This window comes from Salvia splendens, chromosome 14, assembly GCF_004379255.2.
Source record: "Salvia splendens isolate huo1 chromosome 14, SspV2, whole genome shotgun sequence".
Lineage (NCBI taxonomy): Eukaryota > Viridiplantae > Streptophyta > Magnoliopsida > Lamiales > Lamiaceae > Salvia > Salvia splendens.
Genome location: NC_056045.1, coordinates 2,707,100 through 2,722,526, shown reverse-complemented (window position 1 = coordinate 2,722,526; position 15,427 = coordinate 2,707,100). Strand labels below are relative to the sequence as shown.

Here is a 15,427-nt window from a genome sequence, read left to right as displayed (position 1 = left end):
ATTTTAATATATAGAAATGGAACTTTGCTTTCAGGTTTACGGGAGATTAGAAAATATACATATTTACTACAAAACTAAATTAAAATTAGTATACTATTTGTCTTGATATTGTCCTACTTTGTTCTCTTCCCATTTTAACTACTTATCATCATTTTTTTAAAACGAGTGCAGAAAATGAAATAATTCAACTATCGCAGAATGGGGGAGTACTCTCCATATGTATAGTTTGGTTGCTGTATTAATCTTAGAAGAGTTATTTTAAACATTTTTTGGTTTGGTGGTATACTTTAATTTGAAGCCCATGTTCGAGAGTTGGCCCAATGAAGCACAAGAAAATAAATTGTATTTTCCGAGTCAGCGTCTAATTATTTTTGAGTAAAGGTCAAATATAATCCTAAACATATGGTCGTTTTAGAATTTAGTCCTGAACATTATCTTTTTAATTCTTGAGTCCCTCACAAATAAATTTGGACCAGAATCAGTCTAAAATTGACGGCACCGTTAATAAATAACAGTAATTGCCCTATAATCAAAATTTGACCAAATTAAATTACTAATTGTAATTAGTTACATCTAATTAAAGTCCTTCATTTCTATTAGCAAAAAGATGTGCCAACATACGGAAAATATATTAAAACAAAAAAAAACTTTTTCAAAATCAAACACACAACACTTGAGCAAAATCAAACAAACAACACTTAAAATCACATTCACAAACAAAAAAGGAATTTGAAGCATCGCTCATCGTTCTTCTTCTCAAGCAAACTTCGCCGAAACCCTACCCTATTCTTCGAAACGGCGAACTCGCAACAACACGCTGGAAAAAGAGCGAATAAACCCTAGGTCTCGGCTGTACAAACCCTCAATGCAGACAAGGAAGGCTGTTTCTTCAGGAGCTGGTCCTTCGACAGCAACTGTAAATACACCCCAACCCCCGCCGCCTCAAAACCCTCCGCAACCCATGCCACCTCAAAACCCTCCTGTACGAGCTCAGCCGCGTTCGATCCATGAAGGTAAATTTTTTATCTCTGTTTTCTGATTTTTATTGATTAGCTTTGGGGTTGTGAAAAATGTATGATTTTTTATTGATTAAGGTTAGGTCTGTTGGGGCGATTAACGTATGTGACTGATTTTATAGTAATTTTTTGGGGGAACATATCGAATATTATTTATTGCTTGGTTGTGGTCCCCAAATATGACTACAGATATTGTGATTGAGTGAGGGTAGATTAAAGTATGAGTTATTGGTGTTTTGTGGATCGTGTGTGTCCAGAAAAGTGCGGTGCTGTTTTGTTTTTGCCGTGTTTTGTTTTTGTGTTTGGCCAGATTGTGCTCTTTATGAGCATGTAGGGTATGTTCCATTTTTTATTTTGGGTTTGTGTGCTCTGCCTTGTATTTTATTGTGAATGTTTTTGTGCTGGGTTATGCAAATCAAATAATGTTAATTGTACTTCATGATTTCTCCTATTTTACACATTAAAATCATCTATCAATTCATCATTAAAGTTCGATTATTATATATTAGTTGATAGTGTACATGTGGAGTGAGGTCTGTTTGAAACTGTTCGTTGCCTATCAAGATGATGTCCAAAATTTTTATCTTACCACCATTATCTTCTTCTTTGAAATAGCTTCGCGGGTGTACCTTGTACGCCTCAATCGAAGCTCGAACGAAGAAGTTATGGCCATTTGACGAAGGTTGCGTGAAGCAGTCGAACTCGGCGAAAACACCCGGGCCCAGTAGAAATGCCCGGGTTATCACCATTTCGCCCGGGTCGGGCGTTTTTCTCGGAAACTGCAAATTTCAGTTTTCAAATAGGTTTCTGGAGCAGGTTTTGGGGAGATTCAGACTTCCTTGGACGAAAATAGAGAGAGGAAAAGAGAGAAAGAGAGGAGGAAGAAGAGAAGGAAGAAATTCCGGTCAACATTCCGACTATCCATCTCCAAATCTCAATTCCACTCAACGAGAGCATGCTTCCTATGGTTTTATTGTGATATTTACCATGTGTTTAGGCTAAACTCTCAATGTTGCTTCAAGTTGTGATTTAGACTTGTTTGAATGTATCTACACCTTTGAATTCACGTTTGACATCGTTGATGTGTTTAATGTTAGTTTCTATCACTTTAGAGGCCTCTATCGTTATAGATGTTTAATCCTTGTTTATTGTCTCTTTAACATAGACTTGGATGGACTAATCAATTGACGTGTTGTTGAATTTGAATTGTTCAGAGGATAATTTGACAACGGATTAGGTATGTTTATATAGTAGATGTTTATTTCTCCCGCGCTTCCGCAAGAGTTTATAGACATTGAAAATTAGTTCATGGAACAAGTGTTCGGCTGACTGTGAACTATACGTCGCAAACATATTCAGTGCAAGCGATTAGGTTGATGAATTAATCCCAAAATTTGTGCTTTTGATAGGTGTAGAAATATGCAAGTCTATTGAGAAACTTGGAGTGACGTGCTTTTCCATTTGAGAAATCCATCTTTTGTTAATCTTTTATTTTCGTTTGTCCAATTGTTTCAAAACCAAAAATCAAATCCATATGTTACATCTTTTTAACTTAATAAGTTTTAAACAATCTTCTACCTCCATATGGATCAACACTTGAAATACTACTAACGACGCTGTAATCTTGCAGTATCGTAGTATTATTAGAGTTAATTAATTAAACTTGATATCTTGTGTGAACTGAATCAGATACTCTAAAATATGCATCAAGTTTTGGCGTCGTTTCCAGGGAGGCAATAGGTTGTTTAATACTTAGTAGTTTTACTTTTGTTTTATTTTATTTGATCTTTTGTTTTGTTTTGTTTAGGTACTTACTTCTTGTTGTTTGGAGTGATAGCCATCTACCACGTCCGGACTTGAAGACGAAGGAGTGTATATTTTAGGTGATATTTTTCTAACTTTTAGATTAGTAATTTAATATTTTAGTTTACACTCAAGCACACACGTTTTATAGGACTCACCTCGGAGTTGTCGAGAGGTCTTGCTTTCGGTAGTATTGTTATATATTTTGTGTTTGTGTTTGGTTTCTTTTCTGTTGTGTAGGTGTCATAAAAAAATAGAGATTTGTGAATGCAAACTAGATCAAGGGGTATACCGTCGTTTAATCAGCTCACATATCATAGAAGAGTACCGAAGGTCTGGAAGTAGAGAACTATCCGGGTTACCAAAGTCCAATCAGAGAGAACCCCGTTTTTAGTTCAAGTTCAGAAAATTTGAGTGAGACAGAATCAGAAGCAGAATCGATGGGAATGAGTACAAGGATGCCCCACCACCTGTCGGAAGGTTTGGAGATATCCTTAGATCGGGAGTTGAACACCCCGGGGAGTTTGCCTATGCAAATGACAATGTCAACATTCCACCTCACTATATTAGTTTGGTGAATGGAGGAAATCTTTTTCATGGTCGTGATGATGAAGACCCAATGAGCCATTTGAATGCCTTTTATGAGTTGACAAATTCTCACAGACCGCCAAATGTGGAGCATCATCGAATCAAGATAGTTTTATTCCCTTTCTTATTCTTATTGAGAGAGAAAGCAAGGGAATGGTATGACTCACTACCGGGCTACAACATTGCAACATTTGAAGAGTTGAAGTCGAAGTTCCTCTTGGAGTACAATTCTCAAATGAAGATTGAAAAGTTGAGAGATTAGATCACTTCATTCTGACAAAAATTTGATGAGTCATTTGCCGAAGCTTGGAAGATATTTACAGACTTGTTAAGGAAATGCCCAAGTCATGGACTAGCTCCGGGGCAGGATCTCTTGAAATTCTACAAGGGACTCAATCATGAAGGCACAGGCTTGGTGACTGCAGGTTCAAGTGGGAATTTGGATGAGTTGACCCATGATGAAGTGAGAGCTCTATTTCAGAGATTGGCGAATAATCAGAGGAATTAGCATGATTTAGTTAAGAACTCCATTTATTAATATATGTATCCATATAAAGACCATTCATGGTGTACCAAGTTGATGCACATATTCATCTTTAATCAATAAATATATTATTCCCATTTTACTTTTATTTCTTTTCTTTTTCTGGATATGTGAAGCTTTTGCTTGTATTTTATGGTAATGTCATCATAATTGTAGTTTATTGAACACAGAAATATTTCAAAATTGCTCAAATGTTGTGACATAAATAGATAATCATCCATTTATATTTGCTAATCTTCAACTTCTTCAAAGCCTTCATAGTGTGTTACACTTTGCCGAGACAAAATCCTCATTGAACCTAACACAAGAACATGACCATTTGCCTACGTTTCTTCTTGTCACAATGCTCAACCTTAATCCCAACAAAAACCAGTCAGATTCAAGAATCTCTTTAGATATTCATTGCAGGAGCCATTGATGCAACATATGATTCGTGTCCGAGACTCACACGGGTGGGTGCGTCTTCGTGTTGTGATCGTTCTCGAAGAGTCCAGAACCGATGATGGTGGAATCAAATGACATAAATAGGATTAACTTCAGAATCAGTGTCAGAGTGTCTGAATGAGCTTCCTCCACTTCTCGAATACTTCTCTCTCTTCCTCACCCTTCGTATCCTCCTCGTCTTCAGCACATAATACGTCATGCCACCTAGAACTCCGGCCATGGTGACCGCCCCTGTGATAGAGACAAGGATCGCAGCCCATCTATGGTGCTTGCCGACAATGATGTAAGACGAGGAGAGGAACGCAACCGTGGTGCAAGCTGCGGCCAACCACATTAGCTTATTGATCACCTCCACAACCCGTCTCTCTGATTTCACCTCGCCTCGAACCACTGTGATTTGCACCACCACGACAGCCAAGGATGTGAAGAGTGCGATGGCATTGGAGATGAAGAAGACTTGGAAAGCCCGGCTGCTCACCATCACAGCCATCCCTTTGTCGTTGTCGCCTCCAGGGACGGTGAATATGGCTGCAAAAGCAACTGTTGCAAACAGAACAGCCACCACTGTTACCGAGTTAGTAGCATTGTTGATTCCTTCTCTATGAAGCTTCCTGAGCTCCTTTGCGATGCCATTCACATTCTTGTTCGTTTTACGCGCTTGTTCAAGCTGTGTATGCACTTCTTTCTTTATCTCCGAGACAGTTTCCCGGAGTTCATCACGGGGTTGGTTTAGCTCGTTGGCCTTCATTCCACCGTAGCGCATCAAGCAGTCTTTAATTTCACAGATCTCTTCCGATAGAGGGAGCCCTTCAGCTATGTCGAGTGCTGTTTTCTGATCTCGAGTCAGTGCATTTACGTTCATGTCACGAAGCCGTAAGAGCTCCATTACAATCTGCAATAAGTCAAAAGCTTTAGACCTACCAAACTGTAAGTAAGAACACAACAGCCTTGAAATGGTGGAAGCAAAAGGCGTAGTACAACATAAGCTTCTATATATGTATAAATCAGAAGGCACAATTGCAGATTTTTTGACTCATCAAAACATCAATGCCTCCCCTTACCTCAGCACGCTTCTTCCTCGTAGCTATGTGTAACGCAATATTACCGAATTTGTCAGGAAGCATCACTATGCCTGGATCTGCCTGCAGAAGTAACCTCACCACTGCAGAGCTTACGCCTTTCACAGCCATGTGCAGAGCAGTCTGCCCTTTCTTATCAGTTTTTCGGGCCAACTGTCGGTCCATCTCCAGCAAAGCTTTCACAATATCTGCATGGCCTTGGCGTGCTGCAAAATGTAACGCATTTTTGCCATTGGTTTTCCGTGCCTCTAGCGACTCAGGATCGTTTGCAAGCAACTCCTTTACAACAGCTAGGTGCCCTTTCGTTGCTGCAGATATGAGAGGAGTTGCATTTGACTGGCCGACTGTGTTACTCAGGTCTGGATCATGATCTAACAGCATCTGAACAATATCTGTCGAAGATGCAGTTCGTATAAGTCGGGTTTACAACGTGAAATAACATTTATCCTCGCAAAGATCCAGACAATGACACTCACTAAATATAACTAAAGCATTAAAAAACACAAGATAAAACTCTCTATTTTCTCATTTCCTCAGCTAGCAAAAGAGAATGCTATTACCTCAGCAATCATTTGAGCCATATAATGTAGAAAAATCAATCTCCATCTTGACAAGATGACACAATTCAGACGATCAAACTATTTAGTTAACTTGCTATTCGACAGATAAATCGTTCGCGCACTAAAAAACTCGCATTGTAAGACATTTTGTCACCCAAAATCAGAGGTCTTAGCACACAGCCATCATTTAAAGATGCCTATTCACATCAAAATATTGAATCAAGTAATGAAACAAGTCGGATTACCATGATGGCCTCGACTGGCAGCGATGTGCAAAGGATCGAATCCCGACCTATTCTTCGTCCTTATCCCCTCCCTCGTCGAATAAGGCAACAACTCCTTCATCACATCAATGAACCCCTTCTCAGCTGCAATGAATAGAGCGGTTTCCCCCAATTCATTCACCTCATTCACTACAGCCTCCCTGATCTCCGCCACCCCGGCGTCAAACTCAGCCCCCCGCAGCGTCTTAAGCATCTGCTCGTCGATTTCTCCCAAAATCTCAATCACCGCCGTCACATCACCCTTCTGCGCAGCCAAATGGAGCTCCGTATCGTTGTGGCGGCCAGTCACCTGCCTCACGTACTTCTTCCTCCCCGATTGATCGAACCGTTTGCCTGAATTCGACACGATTAGGGCTTTGCTGGAGTTGGAGACCACCAGCGCCGGCGCTCGCGGCGAAGGCGACGGCCAGAAGTGCTCTGCTCTGAATCCTTTCTCGAGATCTCTCTCGCCTGTTCACACATTCAAAATCCACGAACATTGAGGTGAAAAATGAAAATGACACTATCCTCGATTTCTCGATTTTTTTCAATTTCGCGTTGCATTCACACAATTAACGCTGTAATATACAAATTCAGAGTGCGAAATTGATTCACCTGATATTTGGGGAGGAGCGCCTCTTTCATTGGGGGAATCCATGGCGATCGAGGAAAATGTAGCTTATTCTGTGTGTTTCCGCTAATCAAACATGCTCTCGTTGCTGTGGATGAGTTTGATCCGAAAGTAGGTGTGGATTCAATGGAGTGTTGGCGTGCGGAGGCGGAAGAGAGATCGGCCGGCGGTGGTGCAGCGGTGGAGGAAATTGAGCAATGTTTACGCCGCTGGGCCCACCGTATTAACGTTTCCAATTGCGCCTTTTCTTAACGACATTTCAAGTTAGTTAGTTAGTTTACCTCTAATTTTTTTATGTTTATCAAATAGTGTCTATTTTTTTTAATGCAAAATACATCTCATTTTTCTAGATAAATTGAAAAAAAATACATTTGTTCATTTGCAATTTTGTTTAATTATATAGTATAAGGCCTACTAAGTTGCTAAAATGTTTTGTCGAGACATATTGATGCTTAGCAAATCTGGCAAAATGATGTTCCATATGACATACAATATTTTTTAATACTTATGTAATAAAAATATCAAAATCAGATAAAAAATTTATTTTATCGAGTTCATCATCTTCGATTCCAAATAACAACATTCTTGATTTCTTTTGCAACAAGTATTAAATTCGAACGATATCCTGTCCACATATTTTAAATTGTTTTTGAATCATGTTTTTTTCAGTATTAATCATTACTAGACAATGTTAGTTTAGTGATTTGAACATTCTTGATTTAATCCAAATGTTGCTCTTCCAATATTGATCTGTCAAAACCAGATGATATTGATTGGCAGTGTGGATTCAAAAATGAAATTGTTTCACGTGAAATTTGACATGGTTTGGATGTATTGTAGTACATGTCTTATACCAATTCTACTGCACGTACTTGAATTTTATTAAGCTTATTCGTTTCCTACGTGATCCTCGTTCTAGAATTTGACGTTTGACGAGGATTTTGACGAAAAAAAGGGGTGGGAACTGATATTGAGTGGATGAATATATGATGCCACAAACGGGATAGAGGAACCGCCTGATAAGTCGTGAGATGAAATGATCGACACCACAACTATGAAAGATCGTTTGAAAAGTCGGATAAAAGAACTCAACGAATTGAAAACTCAAGAGTAATAAAGCTCATCATAAACTTAATACTATTCAAATTGGTGTCTCAATGTAAGTTTTGTTGGTAGCTAAACTGTGTACATCAAATCCGGAATCGCTACCCCACAGCCCGTAGAATTTATGACCGTCGTCTTTATCAGTATGCAGGCGACGGTACCGATTCAAAGTTGCCCTTATTGTCCAGTCATAATAGTTTTTTTTAGGTGGTGGCCGAGATGAAGAAGAATCACCCTGCAAATTTAAAAAAAGATGATTAAAACAAAGAATTAATATATAGGGGTGTGATAAACTACAAACCCTCTAAAATACAAACTATACAAACTTTAATCCTACTCACTTAATACAATTAATCAACGGTTAATATAAGAGATTTTTCTAATGTCAACATTTTGACATCGAAAAATCAGAATTTGGACACCCCCATCGACAGAATTTGTACACTCCGTACATCCCCCGGTGACAGAATTTGTACATTCCGTTGACATCGACCCCCGGTGACATATTGACATCGACCCCTGTTGACATAATTTGTACACTCCGGTGACAGAATTTGTACACTCCGTTGACATAGTTTGTATAGTTTGTATTTTAGAGGGTTTGTATTTGATCACACCTATATATATATATATATATATATATATATATAGGGGAGCGTTATTCTCCTATTCATCCCTTAGATCATTTATTCTTCTTAATATGAGCCGTTAGATCCCATTCATCAACGGTCCAGATGATCTGCATTATTACACTACAATGGTGCATTATTAGTCGGTGTGCATTATTCAACTGAAAATCTGCATTATTACACTATAATGGTGCATTATTAGTCGGTGTGCATTATTCAATGGAAAATCTGCATTATTAAATGACACGTAGCACTAATCTAACCGTCGGATGACAAAATCGTGGGGCTGAGATCAAAAGGAAAAAGGAGAAAATATGCAAAAAGGAAATGAATACATCCCTATATATATATATATATATATATATAGAGTCGTGATCATATGATAACCCCTAAATATCGTAATAACCCTATAACTAAATCTGGACCACACATATTTCTAATCATGCGGTTGAGATTCAAACTTAGATTTACTTCATAAAAAAAAGGCGGAGGGGTAAATATGTCATTTCCCTCATTTAATTATTGAATTTCACCAAATATCACGTAAAATGATATATGTTAGGTTTATTGCATAGAATGATAGTTTTGCCGGATAGAATGATACTCTACTTCACAAAAAAGGCGGAGGGGTAAATATGTCATTTCCCTCATTTAATTTCTGAATTTCGCAAAATATCACGTAAAATGATAAAATGATATATGTTAGGTATATTGCATAGAATGATAGTTTTGACGGATAGAATGATACTCTGAGTTGATAAAATGATACTTTTGACTGACTAATAAAATGATAAAATGTTAGGTTTATTGCATAAAATGATAGTTTTGTCGGATAGAATGATACTTTGAGTTGACAAAATGATACCTTTGGCGGATAGAATGATAGTTTTGCCGGATAGAATGATACTCTGAGTTGATAAAATGATACTTTTGACTGACTGATAAAATGATAAAATGATAAAATGATAGGTTTATTGCATAGAATGATAGTTTTGCCGGATAGAATGATACTTTGAGTTGATAAAATGATACCGTTGGCGGATAAAATGATAGTTTTGCCGGATAGAATGATAGTTTTGCCGGATAGAATGATAGTTTTTGCCGGATAGAATGATACTCTGAGTTTATAAAATGATACTTTGGCTTATATATGTTCGGTTTACAGCATACAATGATAGTTTTGCCAGATAAAATGATACTCTGAGTTGATAAAATGATACTTTTGACTGATAAAATGATAAAATGATACTCACAGCAGATAGAATGATACTTTGAGTTGATAAAATGATACCTTTGGCGGATAGAATGATAGTTTTGCCGGATAGAATGATACTCTGAGTTGATAAAATGATATGTTGGCTTATATATGTTAGGTTTACAGCATACAATGATAGTTTTGCCGGATAGAATGATACTCTGAGTTGATAAAATGATACTTTTGACTGATAAAATGATAAAATGATACTCACAACAGATAGAATGATACTTTGAGTTGATAAAATGATACATTTAGCCGATAGAATGATAGTTTTGCCGGATAGAATGATACCCTGAGTTGATAAAATGATACTTTTGGCTTATAATGATAGTTTTGTCATTTTATAGATCGAAGTATCATTTTATCGGCTGCGAAATTAAATGAGCTAAATGACAGTTTTACCCCTCCGCCTTTTTTTTATGAAGTAAATCTAAGTTTGAATCTCAGCCGCATGATTTTAAAAATGTGTGGTCCAGATTTAGTTATAGGGTTATTACGATATTTAGGGGTTATCAATATAACGCACCCCTATATATATATATATATATATATATATATATATATATATATATATATATATATATATATATATATATAGGGATGTATTCATTTCCTTTTTGCATATTTTCTCCTTTTTCCTTCTTGATCTCAGCCCCACGATTTTGTCATCCGACGGTTAGATTAGTGCCACGTGTCATTTAATAATGCAGATTTTCCATTGAATAATGCACACCGACTAATAATGCACCATTATAGTGTAATAATGCAGATTTTCAGTTGAATAATGCACACCGACTAATAATGCACCATTGTAGTGTAATAATGTAGATCATCTGAACGTTGATGAATGAGATCTAACGGCTCATATTAAGAAGAATAAAGGATCTAAGGGATGAATAGGAGAATAACGCTCCTATATATATATATATATATATATATATATGAAGAGAAAGAGAAGAAGGGATCAGAAAGAGAGACCAAAGTATATAAACACTCTCTATCCTAATCCTTCTAGTATAATGAAAAATAATTATTTTATTTATTAAATACACTGATTAATCTTTATATAATTGAACAAAATTTGAAGATACAACTTTCCAAGAAGATGAAGTGGAACTTCATGAAATTTCTGATGATGTGCGATTTATAGACCCTGCACGTTGTGATTCTAGTGCCACAATGATTCCAATTTTAAGAGAGGTCATAGAAGAAGAAGAAGATGAATAAAAATTTTCATCCAGGTTGGCCTCATTTTAGTGATTTTCTCTATTAATTTCATTGAATTTAATAATATTGATTGACACAAAATAATTCCGTTGAAAGCATCAGTTACAAATTACAATTAAGCGTTGATTTTGGGATTACTACTTTTATACATATTCTTGTTTACAATTTATTTATGTGGTAGACGACATATTGTCCTTATTATTCTAATTCTGTGATCTCATTTTTACATAATACTAATATTATTAATTATTTTTTTCTGTCACATGAGTATATGCTTTAAAACTCATATTGAATATATTTTTAAAACGGAAGGAATATAGAATTAATGCATTTTTGTAGATCAAGCAGAAATGCATTTTAAACGGAAGTGTACTAATATTGAATTAATGCTTTTTGTGTTGGAATATTATTAAACTTGATTTTGTAATGGAAATATCTAGATATGGTAGAATTGTCTAGAAATAATCTTGAGAAAATATCTAGATATTTTAGTGAAATATCTAAATATTTTAGGAGAATAATCTAGATATTATGTAAGAAATATCTAGATTTTTATATTTAGAATATAAAATTATTAGGTAGATTCTAGAATAGGAAGATGATGCCTATAAATAGGAGTGAATTGTAACATTTTAGATGAGTTGAGAACTTCCATATCCTAAACTCCGTCGAACTCCGGAATGAATTCATGAATCACTTCCACCGGAATGAATTCATGAATCACTTCCACCTTGACCGCGGGCGCGGCAGTCCACTCCATATCCTGAACTCCGTCGAACTCCGGAATGAATTCTTGAATCGCCTCCACCTTGACTGTCGGCGCGGCACTCCAGTCCATATCCTGAACTCCGGAATGAATTCATGAATCGCCTACACCTTGACCACCAGCGCGGCTCACCAGAACTGTATGCCCTAGTTGGCAAAAAACTGATCAAGATCGCCCTAAAACTGCTGGAGGAACTTGGACCTGATTGCCGAGTTTTTCTGCCAGCATGTGGAGGAGATGACGCGGGAGGTGGCGGCTCGGGCTCGGGAGCTGGCGGATCGAGCTGGGAGTCGGTGGATGAGGGAGAGCAGTCCCGAAAACGCAGGCAGCTCTGACTTTTGTATTTGATTTGAATCTTGATTTTAATCTGCGACTATGATCTTCCTTTCATTTGTTATTTTTTTCACAACATAAAATCTAGTATTGTGGAGGGTGCAAGAATTGAACTTGACAACACATGAATGCTTGTAGGTCAGTAGACTGATAGTTTTCTAATAATGACCCGATAGTCTTTATCAGTAAAGAAATACAGCATTGAAGAAAGATGCATTGTTTTCACGAAGCAAGGTCAAATAGATAAAACAGAAGCAATGTTTTCACCCTAAATGGTTAATAATAAGAAATTGACTTTCTGAGTCGGGTATGACTGGAACACCAGAATCTGTAAAAAAATGAATAACATACAAAGTAAGTTAAAACTCAACAAAATACAAAGTTTTACCTGCCATCAACTAGTCCCCCTACCCCAAAAGGGGGAATGAAGAAGAAGAAGAATGAGAAATGGTATCTCGCTAATTATGTCACAATTGGTTAATCGTGACATAGGTAAACAACATGATACTCTAGAATCAAAGAAAGCCCTAGCCTAACCTAAGAGCGTCCACTATGGTTAGGCGCGGCGGTAGCCGCGCGGCGCGGCGGTGGGGCGGCGGATTATAGTGGAGAAGGTCGATAGCCGCGGGCTGGACGCGGCGAGGGGTGGGAGACGCGGCGGACGCGCGATCGCCGTGTGCGGGGCGATGTCGCGCCGAGGGGTGTATAGCCGCGCCTATAGGCGCGGCGGCTATAGTGGATTGAACCGCCGCGGCGATTTCGCCGGCAACGAGAAATTTGACGTTTTTCCACCATCCCCTCTATAAATACCACACCCCCTCTAATTATTTTTCACCATTTTCACAAAATCCATCCACTCACTATCCACACAACTACTCTCTAAAAAAATGAATCGAGGAAACGACGACTCACCCGACTCTGAGGAATCGGGATATGACACCAATCCATCACAGCCGTCGGGTTTTGCCGGATATGGCGGGACTCCGTCCCAGTATTGGAATTGGAATCAATCTCCCCCACCGTGGGCATCGAGTCCACCCCTTCCTCCATCTCAGCCGTGGAGGTCTTCTCCAACGCCGCCTCCTTTACAGCGGAATCTGAGTCGTTCCGCATTTGGGGATTACAGACCCAACCTAGACGCGCTTCACCAGCCGCGGCCGGGTTCCCCTTTCCAAGCCAGCCAATCTCCGATCACCGAAGCAGATCAAGACGCATTTGATACTATGATGGGTCTGCTCAGTTCTGGCGGCATCCCAGATACGCCGGCCGCGCGGGTGGAAACGCCCGTTCCGACCCGAGGAGGTAGCGGCAGTCGGGGCCATGGTGGCGGTAGGGGCGGAGGCCCTAGGGGCGGAGGCGGCAGTCGTGGCACCGGCGGCAGTCGTGGACGCTCGGGCAGCTGGGCCGGCATTGCGAGTAGCTCGGGCAGTGACGCCGGCGTTAGCCGTGGCGAGGGGTCCAGCCGCGGCAAGCCATACACCAAAGCCGAGAGCATTGCCGTGGCGAAGGCGTGGGATTCTATCACTTCGGACCCGTGGTGGGCACCGATCAGGATTCGGGGAGCTTTTGTAAGCGCGTCAGTGGGGCATACGAGGAATTCAAGCCCGACGGCGCTGAGAAGCGCGACCCAGAACAGATCCGAAAAAAGGTCGGTAGGATTCTGCGGGCTACCAAGCTGTTCGCGTCCATCTACGAGAACAACCTTCGCCACGCCGAGAGTGGCCGAAGCGCAGCTGATGTGAAGACCCTGTCGGAGGGCCAATACCGCAAGACGGGCCAGCCGAAGTTCACCTTGTGGGAGGAGTATCTTGTCCTCGCGGATTGTCCGAAATTCAGGTCGATCGTCGCGCAAGAGGTGGGCACAGCTCCTGGCCCGAAGCGCACAAGGCACAACCTTGCCGGGCAATACAGCAGTGGGAGCGGCTCGCACGAGTTCGAGCAGTCCGACGAGCAAGTAGAAGAGCCAGCCGCGACTCACATAAGGCGACGACGGCCCCCGGGACAACAAGCCTCTATCCGCAGCGCCAGAGGGGGTAGAAGTGCCTCCCACATATCGGCGGCCGCGTCCGGATCGCGCTTCCCCCAGTCTGCCCCAATCCCACTGCCCACGGTGCAACCCCACGAGGTATTGGCCAATACCATAGACGTGCAGTTGATGCAACAACTGCAAGACGTATGCAGCAAATACGCAGGGGAAACTGACCCGTACCTCAGGAACATCTACAAGCGGCTCATCACTCGGATTGAGAGTCGACTGGGGTCTGTTGATAATGCTCCTGGGGAAACCGCGGCCGGCAGCAGCGAGAGAAAAGGAGGAGAAGGAGAAGAAGACGACGACGAGGAAGCCGACTCCGACACCGAGTAGGCGGTGGCGGAATTTTTAGTTGTATTTTATTTTACATATTCGTTATAACATTTTACCGGTTTGAAATACAACGAATATTCGACCCTAATAATTACCCAGTTTTCTATTTATTTATAATGCGATTATTTTATTTATAAAATTTTGGGGCTATTGGAGGTGTCCACTATAGTGGCGGAAATAGAATTTTGGGGCTATGGACAACAAAACTGGGGCTATAGACAAAAACTGGGGCGGGGCTATTGGGCGTGTCCACCTTATAGTGGACACCCTAAGGAACAATAATGGCCACATAATTTGCATCATGCAACACACACAAGTAACATGGCATTTATAGCACTCCAAATAAAAAATTCTATTTATGATCCAACACATTCAATTTATATCATCCGAAAACTGGTTACTGTAAGTTATTGCACAGTTCAATATACCCTTGGGGCTCGTTTGTTTGGTTTGTTAGTGGGTGTATAGAGGACACAATCAACCCTTCGTCTGTGTTTGAATGGCATGTTTGCATTACAGCTGACCCGGATTTGAATCACACGACCCGCTTCGACTTGTGTTTATTAGGGCACAATGTTATGATAACTCTGTCTACATTGTTTCATGCGATAGAGTTTTGAGAAGGAAAAATTGATACGCCTCTCTCAACCTAAATACAAAATTACCCCCCATATCCACCATCCTCTTCGCGACTTCACCGATTCCAAACCCAATTCGCGAAAGTGTGAGCGAGTTTGCTTCAAGATCGTGGCCGGTTAAGGCGGGCTGAGTTTGTGCCAGACGAATTGGTGGAGTAATCGGGTTTAGGGATTCAATT

General features: G+C 39.9%; 1 protein-coding gene and 1 non-coding gene across 2 annotated transcripts; both read right to left on the bottom strand.

The window, feature by feature from the left end:
- Positions 1–3,654: 3,654 nt before the first annotated feature.
- Positions 3,655–3,761, bottom strand: LOC121766219. Its single transcript, XR_006042948.1, has one exon. It is a non-coding gene; the product is annotated as a small nucleolar RNA R71 (small nucleolar RNA).
- A 403-nt stretch (positions 3,762–4,164) lies between these two features.
- LOC121763855 (ankyrin repeat-containing protein ITN1-like) lies at positions 4,165–7,223 on the bottom strand. The gene is made up of 4 exons (XM_042159945.1): positions 6,913–7,223; positions 6,280–6,768; positions 5,457–5,866; positions 4,165–5,287 (listed from the first exon to the last, which is right to left on the bottom strand). The coding sequence occupies exons 1-4, from the start codon at positions 6,953–6,955 to the stop codon at positions 4,463–4,465; spliced, it is 1,767 nt and encodes a 588-aa protein (XP_042015879.1). The 5' UTR covers positions 6,956–7,223; the 3' UTR covers positions 4,165–4,462.
- Between the last annotated feature and the right edge of the window lie 8,204 nt (positions 7,224–15,427).

Coding starts and splice junctions, on each gene's coding strand:
- LOC121763855 (XM_042159945.1), bottom strand. CDS start 6,955: ATGGATTCCCCCAATGAAAGAGGCGCTCCTCCCCAAATATCAG. Junction 5,867..6,279: donor TGCCAGTCGAGGCCATCATG/GTAATCCGACTT, acceptor CATCTTCGACAG/ATATTGTTCAGATGCTGTTA. Junction 5,288..5,456: donor CGAGGAAGAAGCGTGCTGAG/GTAAGGGGAGGC, acceptor GACTTATTGCAG/ATTGTAATGGAGCTCTTACG.